The sequence below is a fragment of the Pollicipes pollicipes genome, unplaced genomic scaffold (assembly GCF_011947565.3).
Source record: "Pollicipes pollicipes isolate AB1234 unplaced genomic scaffold, Ppol_2.1 Scaffold_6138;HRSCAF=7277_pilon_pilon_pilon, whole genome shotgun sequence".
In the NCBI taxonomy this organism is placed as follows: Eukaryota; Metazoa; Arthropoda; class Thecostraca; order Pollicipedomorpha; family Pollicipedidae; genus Pollicipes; species Pollicipes pollicipes.
In genome coordinates, this window is record NW_023596818.1 from 7455 (window position 1) to 26879 (window position 19425).

At 61.7% G+C, this 19425-nt stretch overlaps 1 protein-coding gene across 1 annotated transcript in view; it reads left to right on the forward strand.

Moving 5' to 3' along the window:
* The first annotated feature begins 236 nt into the window (after positions 1-236).
* LOC119105720 (serine/threonine-protein kinase tousled-like 2) overlaps positions 237-19425 on the forward strand; it is a 36289-nt gene continuing 17100 nt past the window's right edge. Inside the window, exons 1-2 of the mRNA XM_037229200.1 lie at positions 237-269; positions 15873-15935. Of these exons, the coding sequence (XP_037085095.1) occupies positions 15884-15935 (52 nt within the window). The 5' untranslated portion in view covers positions 237-269; positions 15873-15883. The remainder of the gene's footprint in view (positions 270-15872; positions 15936-19425) is intronic.

Genomic DNA, 19425 nt, shown 5'->3' on the forward strand with positions numbered 1-19425 from the left:
GCCGCATACGGCGAGCTCAGCCCAGGAAATCGGACAGGAATCTCCCAGAGTTTTTCGCCGCGCCAGTTGAGCCAGCGGACGGTGGGGTGTGGACGTGCGCACGGTCGCTCCGTCTGACGCGCGCCCCGTGTGGACCGTTGCAGGCCGGTGGGGACCGCGGAGCACGCCCCGTGCGCCGGCGCGCGCCCAGCGTTGGATGGGCCGGCGGCGGGCTGGTCGCGCCCGCAGCTTGAGAGTCTCCCGCGCGACCGCCAGTCAGCCCTCTGCAGGTATGTGACGCGACGGGCGGCGATCGATGCGAACCCGCCGCCGCCGCCGGCTGACGCCCGGCCACCTGACCCGGAGCCGGCGGCCTGCCTCCCCGCCTCGTCCCGCCGGGGAGGGGGCAGGTGGCCAGGGGTGCGCGGGGGTGGGGGCGCGCGCGCCGCCGGCGGGGTGCAGCGAGGCACGGCCGCCGGAGAAAGTGGCGACAGGCAGCGCGCCTGGCGGCGCCGCCGGCAACCGACGGCCGGGCACCGCTGCTCTGTATGTGTGTGTGTGTGTGTGGACGTGGGTGTGTATGGATTGCGGGAGAATAAACAAGGCGGCTGAGAACGGGACCAGTCAGCTAATAGGTGGCGGCGCATGGGCGGTGCCAGGCGTGCGGGGGCGGAGGAGGGGGGTGGGGAGGGGGGGAAGCGTGACCCTGAGCGAGGGGCGCTGGGAGTGCTGCCGGGGTACGACGTAGGTGGAGCCCGCCGTCTTCTCCTTCTGCGTTCCACCGGTCGTGCTCAAGGTCTTACTTACCGCCGGGGGCACCAGATGATGTAGTCGCCGTCGCTTCAGGGAGGTGACGTTATGTAAACCCGTGCCGTGCAGCGGTGCACCATTTGGCCGTAGTGGTTCAGTCCCGTCATGGTTTCGTCAGCGGGATCTGATCTAGCCTATGTGGGCCTTGCCGTTGCCGCTTCCCATCTGCACAATTTCGTTTATGCCCCTTTATCGTAACTGAGATCAGTGACTTTTGTCTGTGACGGTGACATAACGATGAGTGACATAACGGCATGGTACTACTCGTGCACGTACAACCATAGCAAACAGCGTAGAATGCCCATCGCCGTTGACGTTGTTCCAACACCAAATGACAGTAAGAGCTTCGTCTACGACGTCAACGTTTGCATTAGTGGCGAAACGTGCGCGCGGGATAGTTCTTCGGCGCCTCGCCACCAGGCGGCGGTCAACGGAGCGCTGGTCCGTAGTTTTTCTCGTTTATTGGCCTTATTGTTGTTTATTAGTGTTAAGGGCTCGCTGACAGCGTTTGTTAACATTCAAACTACACACGACACACATTCACACACGCAGACCGTGCACACCCACCTTATGTAATTGACAGTGGTATATGCATGGCACGAGAAGGCACATACTTTCAGCGCGCAATGCATTTTTACATAAATGACGTATGCGCTTCATTCGCTGAAATCTATCACTAATCCAAATTCTGGCGACACTCGCGTGTTTTTTGTGTCTGGAATGGGTAATTTTGCGCGTACGTGTGTCCGGAAGGTTGACTGGCGGCCAACGGGCGAGCCGGCCAGTCCATGGTCAGCTATACAAGCACGTTATCTGAGCCTATTCCACATTATTTTGAATTTTCGGAAATCAGTTCTGGTTTTGCAGTTGTCACGTGCTTTCTCAGCTTTTCGCACAAGCGCGGCCACCAGTGACAGCTCGCTACGCTGAATGCCTTTGGTGGGTATCCCGTGATGGACGGTATTCATGACAGTTGGTATGAGTGTGTCTGTGTCGAACAGGTCGACGAGGAAAACCAGTGTTTTACCGAAATGTGGACTTCTAGACCGTAATTGTTCTTCAAACGAGAGAAAATATTGCTGGTAAACTGCTGCGTCTGGGGGGAGGGGGGGAGTTACCAAACTAAGTTGGGATCTATTGCTACGGCACAGAAAGAAGTGCTCTTTTGGGTTGCGTTCATTGTGTGTAAGAGTCGGTATGCTACATACAGTCTAGCAATCATTGTAAAGTGGACGTACTGGAGATATGATGACCTTGTACATGCTCTTAACGTTGCTGCAATTCATGGTGCTGCGGTTCTGGATCTAGCGGTTCGGGGTTTCCATGGTAACTGTCGCGTCTTCGACCCGGATCACTCCGCTATCAGTGATGATGCAGTAAACATCGTGTAACACTCGCCGTCGCTCAGTTCAAGGCCGCGGGAGTGTACGGTTGGGCGCTCCCTCCTCCCAGCAGTTGTTCTGGGGCGAATGCTGGTATCAGCATGATCGGTGATGTTCCACGGCCTGCCACAAGTGACCGAGTTCAGTAAGAAGTGTTTGTGGTAGTGTTTAGGTTTGGGGACCCAGTTTACAGCTGCCGCAGTCCGACGTGAAATTAAAAGCATGTCACCGGCGGTCACGTTTTAGGAACGATGTCTGGAGACGCGTGTTTGCAGTAAAGTTTTGAAATTGTTTTGCCTGTATGGGTGGCTCCTGAAACCCGAGCATGAATTGAACTACTCGCTTCGAATTGCCGATGTTTCTCGCGCGCCTGCTCAGCTGGAATTACGGGTTTGTGTGTTTGTTTGTTTGTTTGTTTTTCGCGTGCTTGTGTTTGAAGTGGGTCGGTTTTCAGGTGGAGCAACACAGGCATGCTTGGCTTCTGAGGCTCCACGTGACAGAAATAAGTTTTTAGGCAACGAAATTTGACCTGTTCAGTTTTGCATTTTGGCGTCTTATTTGTTTGTTTGTTGTTTTTTGTTGTTTTTTTGCTTCGATGTCCAAACGCCTGGTGTGATCCTCTCAACGCGGTGAATCAGGTTGACTCAAGCGCCGTGTGGTGATGTCAGCCGATGGACGGCCACCAGACAGGCACGTGCTGAAAGGTGACGCGATGTCTGTGGACCGGGTGGGGGGGGGGGGGGCCATAATAAACGCCCTTACGACTCCACCCTGACCGTCTGCGTATCTCGAGTGATGCTGCCGCGCCGCCCGTGCGACGCGCGGGTCAGGAGGCACCGGCTCCGGCTGCTGTGGCCATGAGCCAGCCGCGCGCTCTTCGCCTGCGGCATGGGAGCAGCGCCCGCCGGTCCACGCGGAGCTGCTGAGCTGGCGGAGGCGTGCTGAGTAGCCCCGTGTGCAGCGCTGGGAGCCTCCAGACGCGGCTCAGCGCCCGGCGTCTGCTGCTGGAGCTGACGAGCGTGGGCGGGCCCGGCTGCCGCAGGCCGCCACAAAATCGATGACCACCTTGTGCGTCCAGATCACTCCCGTCGCTAGGTGGCAGGGCGAGTGAGGTTTTAGTGGCGTCCGGCACAAGGGCGTCTCTACGGGCCCATCGGTCACGTGACCCCGCTGAGTGACGCGACATGGTCTGTGAAGAGGGTCAGCGAGGGTCAGTTTCAAGGAGGCTCCCGGCGTGTGCAGACTCGTTGGCCGGGAGCACTACCATAGCAGCGGGCGAGCGCGTAACTCCCTCATGCGGTGTTCGCTTTGGTCAAAGGTCATATCGACCACTGGTCATATCGACTCTGGTCATATCGACCCACTGTCGTCCGGTTGGTATGGTGATGTGTGGAATGACGTATGGTTCCGTCGCCGAGAACCTGTCGTCAGGGAAAACACCGTCAAATGCTGATGCCTCACGGCCGTGGCGGACAGACCTGGAGAACAGTAACGGCTGCGGGGCTGTGCTGGGGCTGAAAACGGCGCCGGCCGCGGGGCTGTGCTGGTGCTGAAAACAGCACCGGTCGCGGGGCTGTATTGGTGCTGAAAACGACGCCGGCCGCGGGGCTGTGCTAGTGCTGAAAACGGCGTCGGTCGCGGGGGGGGGGAGAGCTTGGTGACCTTGGCGACCAAATTAGGCCCGAAAAAATTATAAATCATTCCCGAAGAGTGATCAGTCTACAGAAAAATCATGTCGAAGGTTGTGGACAAAACATCGCCCGGTGTTGAAGTCGACGGTACAGAGATATTTGGAGGCATATTTGCGAACTCTATTCTCGCAGTCGTTAGAACAACCGGCTCTGTGTGCACCTTGGCTCTTTAAGTCCCGATCATCGGTGATCATCGATCATTTTCCAATCGATTGACGGTGAAACGGACGCCTCTGAAGATATCGGTGCAGGGGACCATTGGCTTCCGCGGGTTGTCTGCCTTGTGCGTGCAGTCCCCGAGGGCAGCCATCACAGGCGAATATGACGTGAAGGAGGTGCTGAAGAAGATGGCGGCGCGTGCGATGCGCCAGCAGAAGGAACCAGGCCCGCCGTACAAGCCCTGATCTGTGTGGGGTATGTCACAGGCCGTCTTCCAGCAAAATGGCGTTCCTGCGCACCGAACACAAGTAGGCAGGAATGGCGACGAACTGACCTTGCACGGTTCCGGACGATAGGGCGGGGTCTGGTAACGACCCCGACCTCGCACCAATTGAGAACTTGTGGTCAGCCGTGCCGGACGAGATCGGTTCACCGGTGCCGGCCACGTCTGAGCGGACCCTCATCAGAGACGTCCGGCCAGCGGGGCGCGCTGTCACCTCCGGCCCGCTGAAGAGGCCCGTGCCGGAGCGTGTGAGGGCGCACGTCGCCGAGGAGGCATCGACGACTGAGCCGTGCGCCGCGCCTGGTTTGTCTTCCTGTCGCCATCTGGGAAAGACGGTCATCAATTTTGGGACACCCAGCACTTTTGAATGTTCAGAGATTGCTTCTTCGTGAGTGGCTATGCTGGAAAAGATGCTGACTGGCGTGACGTTTCTCGAACACTCGAAGAGTGTGAAATTCGTCAAAACTCTGTTACTTTTCTTGTCTTTTGGGCCTTGCCCACATCCCCCACCCCCACCTCTGCTCGGCGCGCGTCTGCGCTCTGTGGCAGCAGTGGCCGAGAAGCTGGCGACGGTCTGTGATTAGGCTGGCATGGGCCGTTACGGCAAATGTCAGTTGATGTAGCCCAGGCGCCGTCAGATGGCACGGCGGACAAATGTGGAGCGCAAGGCACGCTGATATGTGCTATCGCATCCCTCAACAGTAACTGTACAAATGTCAGCCGCAGTCGTGAGACGCAGTGAGGAATGGAAAACTCCCCGACAGCGTATTTCGGCGACCTGAATACTTCGCGTCACGAAAATCAGTGTCCGTCAAACTAGAGGGTGGGAAAGTTGTCCTTTAGCTTGGGTGACTCAATCACGGGCTTGCTTTCTGCTTGGCTGTCTACGCCCGGCGAAGTATGGTGCCGACGTCGCTCGAGCAAACGACCAACCCTGGCACCAAGCGTAAAAAGACAACGGAGCGCGCGGCTCGGTGGGGGGGTCGCACCTCCACCGACACGGCGCCGGGAGACGGGCGCGCGCTTGGGGGGGATGAGGGTGCGCCCGCTCGTTGTACGCGGGCCGCGCCTGGTGCGGGGGGCGCGGCCGGCCCGAGCGCCGCCGCTCGCCGCCGGCCTATTTCTGGTGACGGCCGGTCGACGGCGCCGGCTCGGTGGCAGGCCGGCCGACGGCGGGTCCGGTCTGCACGACCCACTGTCAGCCGGGCGGCGCCAGGCGCGCGCCCAGCCTGCCCTTCAGGGAGGAGGTGTGCGGGCTGCGAAGAATGCGCACGCAGGACTCGTAAAAGCATTATAAGATTTGTGCGCTCTGTACTGGTTCGGTCGCGTTCCGGCGTATGCCGTTCGGTTTTCTCAGTTTTCTATGCGCGCCGATGTACGGTGGCGAGCTGTGGACGGCACGCCGAAAAGTCACGAGACTGTGCCAGTGCTCGATGCGCTCGCTCCGTAGGAGACGTGCGGAGCCAGTTGGAAGTTTTCATTTTAGTCTCATGAACGAAGTAATGACAAGCCAGAAGCAAACCATTGGGATAAAATGCTGACGCCCTTGGAACGCGGACCCGACTGTATGGCATTCCGCGCATGTCAGTCTGGAGGAAGTGGAAAAACATGTTCATCTGGCATTCGTTTAGGCCAGGCGCCCAGCACTTTAAAGTGCCAAAATCGACTCATCAAAAGACACCATGGCGACCACCTGGAGTATCTTCGCTAGAGCCCCCAAGGACACCAAAATCAGTGGGCATATCAACGCATCCTGACAAAACAGGGGACGAAGATAGCGGAAGGACTTCAAAACTGGGAGCTCATAGTCGCCTGAAAATGTGTATTTTCAACTCCAAATGTGAATTTTGATGTCCACAAGCCCTGGGTGCAACGCCGCGGGTAATCGCAAGGTTAGACGGAGGCGTTGCACTCGCCCAATAGCTCGAACAAAGATGCCCCCCCCCCCCCCCCGGGTACCCAACACCTCATCACGTGCCCACCGCTTCCCCAGCACCCCGCCTGGCTGCACCAGGTTACGACACGCGCCCGCATCACGCGTCCTCAGGCAGACGTAAGGCTGGCAAACGCCCCGCGAGCGATCCATCTGTTCCCGGCGGGCCATCGGGGGTGATCCGCCCCGATCGGTGGCAGTGCCCGTGCCACCGGTGGCAGTGTGGCGGGGCACGACTGGCTGGTTCGCTGTCGCGCAAGGTCGTCGCGCAAGGCGTGCTGCGAACATGGACCAAGGCGAACGGGTGTCGGTGGCAGGGAGTTTCAGGGTCACACCGGTCTTTCTCTATAGGCAGGCGGCTGGTTATTGGCCGCTCGTCCCGATTTATATCGTGTGGTTCATTTTTTTTTTCGATTATGGTTCTCGCCGGTCGTTGTCAGGGGTGCAATACTTCGGCGAAGCTCTGCCAGTGCGGGCAAGATGGCCGGTGCGGGGCTTATGCCCTACAGTGACACCGTCCTGGCAGCTGTGCACATCATGACGCTGCAGCGCCTTGAAATGCAGCACAAATTGCCAAAGCGGCTGTTGCCCAGCTTTTCCGCGTTTGTTGAAATGGTCGAAAATCTGCTCAGGGTTTTGCGAATGTTTAAACGCAGGCGAATTGCAGACCAATTAACGACATCCGGCTTAGAAACCCGCTCCCCAGTCTCCGCAGGCATGTGGTGCTGCGCCGGTCCCGTTCTGCCACCGGTTCTCGGTATCCCCCTCCCGCCTCCAAATCCCAAGGCCTATGTATGCTAGGAAGTAAATGACAACTTGTGTTTGGGTGCCATAGTTGCATACATTCCTGAGCATCTTTTGTTTTGCATGCATGCCAGCACGTAGGTCGCCGGAGATCGTACGGCAAAAGCCATTCAATATTGACCCATTACAGTGGGCGGGTAGTGGGAGTTACATTTCTTCGCGTTGCACGACAGCAGGCGAAACCAATGAAGGTATCTTACGACGATGCACTGTAAACGGCTTGGGCCAGGTTTCCTTACGCGATTAAGTGGTCTGGAAGCGTTGTGAGTGAATTAATTGTGCCCACGATACCTTCATCTTTATTGGGGATGGATCTTACCAAAAGTCAGCTAAGGTCGTCTGGGCTATACACGGCCTTACCAATGACCGAGGCCAGCTCGGCGGGTCGTAGTTGTCGATTCCAGCGAGGTTGACTCACTGCACCGAACAACGGACATCGTGTGGCCCTGTCTGAGGAAGGCGTCCCCAGGCCACTCCAAGCTTAAGGTGCAAGGAAAATGGCGTGCTGATCAGGACAGTGCTGCGAGTCTTGTCATACGTGACATGACTTTGACCCGGGTGGCAATGGTCTTGCATTTATGTGGTTGGTGCCTCTATTGTACTTAGTTTACTCGCATGCCGAGTAAGTGCTGTTCATATCATATATGCACACGAAGTGCGAAAAAGTGCTCCTTAAGGTCGCTTGCTGGAGCTAATCTCACTTAAGGTCGCTTGCTGGAGCTTCGAAATTGTGAGACAGCAGAGGCGTGTCCGATCACGGAAGTGCACAGCGGCATGCGTGTGCTATTGATCTGCTGCAGTTGCAGTAGTTGGCAAGAATGGCGCAGTTTGGCACGTGATACGCGACGTCAGTAACGTAGGGATGACCTGGACTCATATTTTGCCCAGCATGCGACTGAAATGTACCTAAAAGCACAGGAAGTTTCGCGATTCAACTTCCACATGTTCCACGGAATCCTCGAAGAGCTTCAGATTTTTCGCCTTTGTAACTGTCCTTCGGGGCGTGGTTCAGCGTCCTTATCGCGTGTGGCATAGTAAACAGTGCCATCATTACGGAAGGCTTATTCCTTCCACAATCACTAAAAACTGACGCACCTGCTCAGCACCGCCCGCGGAATCCACATTTCATCTACAGACGGGGGGGGGGGGGAGGGAGGGCACATGTGTGCCAACGGCCGGCTGACAAAATGGTGAGGCGTGGCTTTGTCGGCCCGGTGGCGCCATAGGTGCGCGTCATTCTGTGTGTGCTGCACCACTGAGGTTGCAAAGGCAGCGACCGTGCGCGATTTATCCGTCCGTCGGGCCGTCTGTGGTCCGTCGGACCTACAACTTGCGCCACAGAAACTCGGGCCTTTTTGGATGCGGGGCTGGCTGACACCGCCGCCTGTCCCGACTCGGAGCGGCCCACAATGATCTTACTCTTCGTCAGACTGCAGAGCTCATTCATTGTTTGCAATTCATGCTCCGCTCCGGTGGACTAGTGACTGGTGGTATTGTCGACAGCTGGCGCAGGGTGGGCTGGGGTTTTCAAATCCCAGCCTGTCAGTAGTGCTCATGTTTAATGCATGCCGGCTGCAAATCGTTCAACGTTTACATTTGACTGGTGTGGATTGCATGGCACGCTGCATGTAGTTCAGCGTGTTTGCTTGTAGTCTTTACCCCGGTGCGTTAAGAACAAGGGCGTCGCCCACAGATGTGTGCTCGTATAACGACGGTGGTCCTTTGTGTGCTGAGGCTGAGCGGTGCGCAGTGGGTCTGTTGGTTTGGCCGCTCGGTCTGACCAACAGGCCCGCTGGTTTGGTGTGACTGAGCCTAGCGGGTCTATTAGTCGGGCTGCTCAGTCCGGCCAACAGACCTGCTGGTCTGGTGTGACTGAGCCCAGCGGGTCTATTAGTCGGGCCGCTCAGTCCGGCCAACAGACCCGCTGGTATGGTGTGACTGAGCCCAGCGGGTCTATTAGTCGGGCCGGTCAGTCCGGCCAACAGACCCGCTGGTATGGTGTGACTGAGCCCAGCGGGTCTATTAGTCGGGCCGCTCAGTCCGGCCAACAGACCCGCTGGTATGGTGTGACTGAGCCCAGCGGGTCTATTAGTCGGGCCGCTCAGTCCGGCCAACAGACCCGCTGGTATGGTGTGACTGAGCCCAGCCGGTCTGTTGGTCGGGCACAGCTGCGCGCGGCGCTTGCTCGCAGGCGCACGCACTGCACGTGCTCGTGGGTGGACGTACTGCATGTGCGAACGCACGCGGCGTATCGGTGCAGCACTGGAGGTGGCTGGGCTTAGATCATCATGGTTGCAACATTGCGTGGATCAGACTCACAACGGGTGGGCGGCCAGGTGTTAGGCGTGTGGCTGTAACATTGGGTCTTCAGGGGTGACGCGCGTGTGGTAACCGTCACTGGCATGCGATGCCGAGTGAAAAGCAGCTAAGTGGCGGCAGGGCCAACGAAATGTTACGGGCGCGGTATTTTGAAACACGTATTGCGTATTTGCGGGAACGCCCTACAAGTACAACGTCGAGTCGGGCACCCGGTCCCGCCGGACCACGCCTTTGGGTCCGCCGGCGCTCGGCAGACGGGACGCGCCCGTATCTCTGACGTCCCGATCGCCCCCTCACGAATCCCGGCACCACCTCCGCCCACCTGGCGTGGACGGTCACGGCTCGCCGGTGGCCACCATCGACGACGCCGCGGCGCGCGTCCCGCGCTGCCGGCGGGTCTGTGACGTCCGGGACGGATAGACGCGGTGCCCAGTCTGTTCGTCTGTCGGACCGTGTGCGGGCCGTCGGGCGTACAGTTTGCGCCCCGGAAGTAGGGATCTTTTCGGGTGTGGGACTGGCGCGGTTGCCTGCCCCGGTCCGAAGAGAGCTACATGATTCATGACCACAAGCATAACGAAGGATGGCTCGAGCGATGTAGCAGGGGTGTGTCCAGATCAACCGGTTTAGCAAAGATGATGGATTGGACTGCACTCACGATACAGTGTCACCCTTGTAATCGCGGCCGAGAGGTACTTGGCGTAGCCGAGAGCTGCCACGTATGGCCCTTTACTTCCCTGTAAGCACGTAAGCACTTAAAACACTGCAAAAAACCCTTGAACGCTTTAAACATTGAGAAAACATTGAAACACGTAAACCCGTGAACATTTAACACTTAAAACGTAAAAAAACATTGAAACACTAAAACCTGTTAACGCTTTTCCCCTGTAAACACGAAAGGAAATGCAAATAATTATTGTCTTGAGTTGGAACTTCACTGCAATGTGCGCACGGAAGAGCGAGGAATTCATGGTCATTGCGGATGCAAAGGGTCACACTAGACTTCATGACCCCTCGTCAGCCATATATCTGATCTTTATGCCGTCGGACTTGTCTCCCGTAGCTGCCTGCTTTCGCCTCGGCTGCAGCGATGTTTCGTCTGCAGCCTGGAGATGGCGGTACCCGCGCGCCTAACGAGACGCGCCGCCGTCACACCGAACGCCGTACCGGTACATGGGACGTGCCCGGAGCTGTGCTGTAGCATGGGTCCACAACTCACGTGTGGAATGTGAATCTACCAACCACGTCGCCAAGGGTTATATGGCTACATGTTGCATGTTGTAGCGCGATGGGATTGTCCAGGCTAAATTTCCAATGCTTCGAACGGGCAGCTGGTGTCAGATGTTGTGACGTTAATGGCCCGCTTGAGGCGACGAGCATCAATGCAGCGCGGTCTATCCGTCTAGCGGACCGTGTGTGGTCCGCTAGACCTACAATCTGCGCCATAGAAACTCGGGTCTCTTCGGATGCTGGGCTGGTGCAGTTGCCTGTCTGGACTTGGAGAGACGCACAATAGCAGTGCACACGGTCTGCTGAAGTGGCACTCGTATGTGATTCGAAGCAACACATGCTTCGGTGGGGATGTTGGTCTCGGTTGCTCCTTTCTTTAAGTGAACGCTGTCTTCGTATTGCAAGCTTGCCTTTTTATTTTGCGTTTTAGTTCCTGTTTTTGTTATGTTGTAAAGCTGGGGAGAGGATGACGTCATCAGGTCTTCTCACTGTGGCCATCTTTTCGGATGGTTCTTCTGATCCCCATCCCCAGGAGGTTCGCTCATTTACGACACCGCACCAAGTCGCAGGATGTTCTGCTCTTATCCTAATACGCAGCGTGGCGTGATGCAGGTGTTGGCTGAGTGTGGCCTCTACCCGTGCCATGACGCGCCGCGCGGGACCGTGGGACGCCAAAGGCCGTCGGCAGCCTTGAGGAGTGGGACGCTCTGTTCTTGACCCAGCTGAGCTGGTGTTTGTTTACCGCGGCGGTTGAGCGGGCCCGAGGCACTGGCGGGTTTTTAACGTGGTCATTGTCCCGTCTCGCCTCGGGACCTGCGACATCCGAGGCCGAGGCGTCGTGTGCGCACATCCTATCTATCCCTTTGGCAAAGCTGTGTGGTCCGACAGACGTACGGTCTGCGCCACAGAAACTTTGGTCTCCCCAGATTGGGACTGGGTCTTATTGTCTGCCTCGCCTTGGAGACTACAGCAGGTGTGCGCCGTCCGGCGGCACGGTAGCGTGCGAACTGCAGGTCTGCTGGATTTCGGCAGCTACTGATTGATGTGATGATTCTAGTAGGAAAGGACATCTGACATTGGACTTGTTTGGTCTCCGTGCCCTATAGCATGAATTGGTAGACCATGGTTTGGTGCCAGAGACGAGCTACGCTATGGTAGTCGTGAGGTCAGCATCTGAAGCATATACAAGCACGTGGTAGTATGGAAGAGCTGTTTTCCACTTTGGCGTTTTTCTTCTGCGAGGAGGGGGAGCGGCGAGGGCGCGATTGACGGCGGAACCGGTCAAGTTCGCCCTTTCCCACCATTTGCCTGAAAGGGCACCATTAACCCTCCGAAGCCCCAAACGTGGAATGAAGCTCGTTCAGCTCGCATCGGTGAGATCACGCGAGTCTGCCCTGACTCGCGACACACGCAGTGTGCAGACATCCCACCCTTCGGACTCGCTTGTTCTGCCTCACGACTCGACGCCGTCGGTCGTCTGGACTTGGCCTGGTAGCCCCTCTCCCTGACTGATCCTGTTCCTCCCCCGACTGATCAGTTGATTCGGTTCGTGAGCTCTCCTCGTTTACCTTCGCGTCGCCCGTGGACGACGAGCAGTGCCGACCTATGCCCATCAGCCGTTCAGCGGCGCCCGTGCCCGTATCGGCCGGTGCCGGCCGCGCCGTGTTCGTTATCGTGACCTGCGGCGCTCCGTCACCCGACCGCGACCCGGGTCCGCGCTCCCGGCCAGGAGGACCGGCGACGTCCTGCGGCACCGCTCCCCGCTGTGAGGAGCTGCTCCCGCTGTGGGGGGCCGCTCCCGCTGCGGGGATTAGTTCCCCGCTGCGGGAGCCGTTCCCGCTGTCGGGAGCCGCTCTCGCTGTGGGGATCAGCTCCCCGCAGTGGGGATTAGCTCCCTGCTGTGAGGTGCCGCTCCCGCTGTCGGGAGCCGCTCCCGCTGTCGGGAGCCGCTCCCGCTTTGGGGAGCCGCTCTCGCTATGGGGAGCCGCTCACCGCTCCGCCTCCAGTGGCGCATCGAGGACAAATCAAGTCGAGGTACATTAGGTGCGGAGAGGCGTTAAGCAGATCGCGCTTGTTAGTCGTGGTGGTCATGGTGCTGTTTTGATCCGATTGTTTTCGCTCGAACCCCGCTCGAACCCCGCTCGAACCCGCTCGAACCCCGCTCGGTTTGTTGGCGGGATGGTTTGCGATCATTGCCGGAACAAAGGTTTATCCAAGGCTGATGAGTGCGGCATGCAAGATTAAGCTGTGGTCCTATTCCCGCGAAGCTTCGGAAAAAAATAAACCTGGAATGCCTTATCGATGCAGGTACTTATCTAGCCGTTTTTATTGACGGATGTCGTCATCTGGGGCGTGGGCTTTGTGGCATCCGCCATTGATAACGTTCGTTTTCGCGGTCCAGCTTCGTGGACACGGGTTTGGATGGTGCAGTGTCGATCGCCATCTGACGTCTTTTCCCAAGCCCACAGCGACCTTTTTAAGGCATGCTCTTTTGTCCGTATGTTATGAACAGTTGATATCTGCGTTTCACTTGAAGCGTCAGTAGCATCACCCCGGTTATGCCGTGGAGACTGGTGAAATCCGTGTCGTGGGGGGAATTCGAACCCTGGTCCCAAGTGCTTTATTCGGTCACGCCGCGTATTGCCGGGAAGCGTACTCATTAGGACATCAGTTATTACGAAACGTGGCCGATGCTGCCATCTTGGCGTTCGCATTATAACATATTATAACATAACGCGTTATAACATGTAGCATAAACGCATTATAACATATGATATAGCATAACGCTTGCGAGAATCGGACAGGTTTTGCAAACTGGTTTGATCCGTTTACGCATTCCCATTCGACGAAAATAGCGCACCATGAAAGTTTTTATCGCGTTTCCGAAACCAAAGTGGGTTTATCTAGAGCACTATTGGGAGATGCTCAAGTGGTGGCAAAGAGAAGATAAGCTTGCAGCCGGCCCATAGAGGCGCTGACAACGCCACGGTGACGTCACACCAGCGCGATAGTCTGGCGGGGGCTGGCTGGGAGCCGCCAGATGGCCTTGAACCTAATTGGGATAGTTCAGTGCCGGGCGTCCCCACCAGCCGGCAGCCGCCCTCGCCCTTCTTGAGTCTCAGCCCCGCGCCTTTATCGCGACGAAAGGGGAGCGCGGGTGTCGTGTTTCGCGGGCTTCCGCGCGATGCGAAACGCTTCGCAAGACCGGATGATACCACGCACCCAGAGCTGGGCTGCGATCCCGACTGCGGTGTCAGGCATTTCACATGCGCGAGGCTGCTTGTTTTCGCGCGTGTTACGGCGAAGTTTTGGACGCTGTGCGCTGCCGTGTCGGCCACTCGCTGGCTGTCAATGACCGCTCGAGCTCGGGTGTCCGGCGCCCCCCATGAACCCGCCGAACCCGCCGAGGGTTCATGTCGCGCCCGGCGCCACGACATGAACCCGCCGCTCCGGAGCTTCTGAGAAGGCCCGCGCCGAGCCCGTGATGCGCTCTGACCCCGTGACCGGCCCTGCCAGCGCGAGCGGCCCCGCGTCGCTCTCGACGGCGAGCAGCGCGCCCAGAAACAATGGTCGGCCGCGTGTCTGGTGTCGGACACTGGCCAACATGGCGGCCGAATCACGAGCGGGCGCGTGACGTCACCTGTGGGCCGCGCCGCCGCCCCGCCGACGGCGGCGGCGGCGGAAGCGGGACGTCGAGCGGTGGGCCGGCCGGCGCGGCTCTCGTGACGTGTCGAGTCACGTCACGGACGGACTGTCGTGCCGCGTGACGTGGCCCGCGAGCGGCTGCTCTCCGGCGGCGCCGGTGGACGGGCGCGCTGCTGGGGGCCGCTGCTGGCGCGTGCCGTCGTCGGGCGGAGCGGGGCCGGACTTTGGCCGGGGGCCGGTTCGGCGGCGGCGGACCGGGCCTCGCGCACCGGCTCCATCTCCGCCCCACCCGTCAGCCGCTGCCGTCGCCTCTGCCGGGCTTGCCGGAGACGGGCGGCCTGAGATCTTGTGCGGCCGTGTGTATGTATGTGTGTGTGTGTGTGAGGTTTGTGTGTGTGTGTGATCCGGCCAGATGGCGGCGCGGCAGCAGGCCGGCCGCTGATCAATACCGGGTGGCCGCTGGCCGCCGCCGCCGCAGCCCGGTTAACACGCCTGGCGCCGGCGGTGACGCGCGAATGGGGCGGAACGGGGGACGGGGATGGTAACGGGAACGGAGACGGAGACGGAGACGGAGACGGAGACGGAGACGGAGACGGAGACGGAAACGGAGACGGGGACGGGGACGGGGACGGGGACGGGGACGGGGACGGGGGACGGGGGACGGGACGGGACGGGCGGCTTGTGTCCCTGACCACTGACCTGTGGTGGGAGAGGCCGGCGGCGGCGCTGTGTCCGTGGCCCGCTGGGGCGGCGCACTGATCTGGGACTCACCTCCCTTGCCCCTGTCCCTGTCCCCGTCCCCGTCCCTGTCCTTGTCCCGCTCTCATCGGGCCTGCTGAACAGCGGCCTCGTGACGAAGCCGCCAGGCGCGGTATAGCCGGCGGGCGCAGGCCGTCCACGAGAGCGACGGCTGGAGGCTAACGCCGCTGTGAGCGAGAGCTGGTGTTGTTGAGAACGTGACATGGAGGTCCTGGCGCCACATGAAAGACCGGTCGGGCGTGGGTGAGGGATCAGGATCACCTTGATCATGGCGCTGGGGCTGCCATTGCATGGCATCGGCCATGGTCGGTCCGTATCGCCGTGACCTTGGGCCACTCGACAGGGGCCTGAACAGACCCCCACCCTCGGCGATTGTGGACGGGAGGGATGGACTGTAACAACGAGCGGCTGTTTTCGAAACTGAGACTGAACCAGGCGAGTTGGGATTAACCCCGGTGTCGCAAGTTGGGGACAAACCATTTGGAATTACGTGGTCGGATGCAGACGAGGCTTAAGTGGACGTGACTCGCGGATGACATCGGTTTCTGAGGCCGTCCCAGGGCGCTCCCGGCGCCCTCCAGCGGCCGTTGTGACGCTGCTGGGGATGGGTAGCCATGCCGGCCCCGTGTTTCCGGCGCGCTCCGGGGCTCGGCTGGGACGCCATTTTGTGTCGCCTGCCGCTCCTCTGTATCGGGTGCGAATGAATCATTGATTAGGCGCGGAATGGTGCGCTCTGGCTGGAGGGTTTGCAAGGGGGTTTCTCCATCTCCGACGCCTGTGCTGCGCGCTTCACGCGTGTGATGAACCTTTGCATCGGTGAAGCGCGTGTCAACGCAGTTTCTCTGTCGCCAAGTGCTGACGCGTCGTTCCTCCGTCCGCAGGCTCGCCCAGCATGAGTGAGGGCCGCTTCTACAACATGAACAGCGCCGGAATGGCAGCGCCGGGTGAGTGACGCCGGTCGATGGCCACGGCTGCTGTGCGCTGCACGCGCCGCACCCGCGCGCCGCGGCCCGGGCGCGCTCACTTCGTGCCCGACACAAGCGGAGCGGAAGCGTATTTATACCGGCGCTGCCGGCCGCTGCCAAGCGCCGGTCATCGGCCGCCATGTTGTGTCGGCGGCGGGTCCGGCGACCGGTGCCCCCACGCCCGCCGCCGCCGCCGCCGCCGCCGACCGCGCGCGCGCGCGCCGGCCGGGTTTTCTCCGCAACTCGAAACAAACGAGCTTTCACGGCTTGATCGGCGCGCGGTGCGGCCTCCCCCGCCGCTGGCCGGTGGACTGGTCCGGGCCTGGCCGCCCGGAGACCGGCCGACAGCGGCGCGGCTCCCGTGTCGGGCCCCGCTGCTGTCGCAGAGGCCGCCGGCTGTGCACGGCACCGGCAGGGAGCCGCTGGCCCGGCGCGCCGGCTCGCCCGCTTGGATCGGACGCTACGGTCGTGGAGGCGTCTCCGCTGGAGAACCGCCGCGTGGCGTGAAGACAGGCAGACTTCGTCGGCGACGGGGCCAGGCCGAGTTGGGCTTCGGTCACAGCTGACGTTGACAGGTCACACGTCTGTCAGGCCTTGGCTGCAGGCTTCCGGCGGTGCAATGCCTGACATTGACAGTCTGTAGCCCGGCCAGTTTGCTCGAAGGCAGTCGGGAATTGGGGCGTCCATCGGACGACGCCCAGACCCAGCGGTCACAGCAGCCGCCCACGCGGTGAGCAGACCTATGGTTTCACGATGGCGGCGACGCTCTGCGGTGGCCGCGTGCCGGGTGGTCACTCAGCCGGGAATGCGTTGCGCGCGCTGCGTTCCGGAATGCAGCGAGCCGGTTTTATCTGGTTGACACGGCAGCGCGGCGCCTCCAAGGCGCGGGCCGGCGTGCGACTTCCCGTCCGGTCGCACGGCGAGCGTGGGCACGATTTAACGTCGTGACCGGCGGCAGCACCCCTCTGGCGGTGACCCGACCTGGCGCCCGGGGTCCTGTGGCCGGTCACCACGGTCTAGCTGGCCGCCGTCGAAGCGGCGCGGCGCGGCCATTGCCGTTCCGCCGCCGCCGCCGCCGCCACCGCCGTGTTACGGTACGGTGGCGGCGCGCGGCGGCGGCTCCGACATCTGGCGCGGCGGCGGCCGCCGCCACCGCCCGGCTATCGGGCCGCCTGACGCATTTGGGTCCGATGCGTCCGCGGCCGCGACCCGGCGCGATCGGCGCTCGCTGGGGTCGTCTCGCCGACTGTGCAATCAGCTGCTTGGAACATGCCAATGCAGAGCGGGTAGTATGCGTTTTCTCCTCATCTACCGGTTGTTAGCGCCCGGGGGCGTTGGCGCCGCGCGAGCCGCGCTACGAACGCCGCCGCGGCCGCGGCAGACGCGTCGCGCGGCGCCGCACCCCGCCGCGGGTGCCACATCTGGTCTTTTGTCGCGGCCGTCGGTCGTGGGCGGTGATTGCGTGACCGTCGCCAAAATAAGTTCCGGCCAACCGGCGGCCGATTTGCTGGCACGCCGCCAAGCCGATGTGACCGATGCACCAGTTACCCGAGTCAGACGTGCCGGGCGCATCTCGCGTCACGTTGCGCGCCTTCGACGTCGGCGAAGTGACCCGCTCGCTCGCGCTGTGCAGTGTGCGTCGTCTTGGCGCGGGAGGGGCGCTCCGCGATCGCCCGCCGCGCCTCTGGCAACAGCCGCCTGGCGCGGCCTTGGGATCAGCTGTGTGAGTCGGCCGACCGCCGACCGGCCGGCCGCGCGGCCCCCGCGCCGCGCCGTCCCACTCGGCCGCGCGCGGATCAAGTACGCGTGCCCCCGGCCGGCGACAGGTGTCGCTGCGGCGACCGGCACCGGCAGGTAAAAATGAGTGCCGGCGGGCACGGGCGTCTCTGCCGCCGCCGCCGCCACCGCCGCCGCCGCCGCGGCGACTCCGCTGCCGACCCGTATTGATTGGCCGGTCTGCTTGAGAATGGATGCACGGTGGGCGGGCGCGGCGGGCGCCGCCGCCGCCGCCGCCGCCGCCGCCGCCGCCGCCGCCGCTACCGCCGGGTTCGGGGAGCGGCGCCTCCGTCGCCGGCCGGGTGCCGACACCGCGCCCCGTCGGTGCCCCTCCCCAGGTACGCCCGGCGGCCGGCGGCGGTCGCAGGAGCGTCGCCGCCGCCGTATTGATTTTCATCCGGTTCAGTTCTGCAAATGAGACGCAGGAGCGGCGCGCGGCCCCGGGGGCGCCGGGCGGTCACCGCCGGCGTCCGCGGCACTTTGTCGGTGACCAGGGCGGCGACGGGACGGCTGCGGCGGTGCTGACCAGAGGCGGCTCCAAGCGCAGTTCCATTACCATCGGGCTTTTGCTGATACAGCTGTGAAGCGCCGAACGGGGTCGAGTTTGGATGCTTGTACCCCCAAGAAATGCAATCGCTGGGTTATTTCGTACGCGACGCAGGCGCTCGTCCGTGCGCTCCGGCGGCGCGGCCCGCTACATTATCTGCCCCGGCGGCGCCGCGCCGCGATAAGCTTCCGTTAATGCGGAGTCCGAGCGGGCGCCGCGGCGCGCCCAGCTGCTGACGCGGCTCGTCGCGCGCGGCCGACCGGCGGATTCATCAGAGGCCGCCTCGCCTTTGTGTGTTCACGGAGCCGTTCCAGTAACACGGCAGCCCAGTGGCGCCGCCAGGCGCGTGACGCGGGGGTGAGCGGCCGCGGCGACGCGCCGGTTGCCATGAATCTTGCCCGCCGGCGGCGAGGCCTTGAAGCGCCCGGCGCCGTGGCGGACCAGGCGCGGCGCCTTCCTCGGGACGGTGCGCTGGCGGCGCCCGTGCGTTCCGCTGGCCGGCCGGCCGCCGCCTGCAGCCGGCTCGCTATTTCTGAGGTCCGCCAGGGTGCGCGCTGTTTAGCGGCCGACATGTTTGGAAAAATAGTGCCGGCCCGCCGCCACCGCCCGCGATCGATAATTTAGAGGCCGGCGGGACGGCGCGGCCGGCAGTGTGCGGCGAAAGGTCAGCGATCGCCGGCGAGCGACGGGCGTGACCGTGCCGACGGCGTCCGAGGGGGCAGGCTCCGCGCGAGGTACGTGACGGGCGCGGCGCGCCGCCGACGCTCGATGATTAACCTGGTATTGATTGGGGCGCGCTCAGCTGGCAGACGCGTGCCGGCGGCGGCGGCGGCTCTCGGCCAGGCTCAGCTGGGTGGTGGACGCGACGGCCAGCGCCGCCCGCCGCCGCCGCCGCCGCCGCCGCCGCCCGGCCCGGCACCGGGCGGCAGCGATGGCGGCGGCGGTAACTGCGTAGCGCTGTCACCGGCCAGCTCGGCGCGAACGGCTGATGCTTCCAGGGGTGGCGCGGCCATCTGCCGGCAGCGGGCGCGCGGCGTGCTGCCATTGTTCGCACGCTCTGTCCCGGCGCGCTGCCACTCTGTCCCGGCGCGGTCGAGTTCGAGGCGCCGCCGGGGCGTTATCGTGGCGGGATCCGCGGCCCCGGCT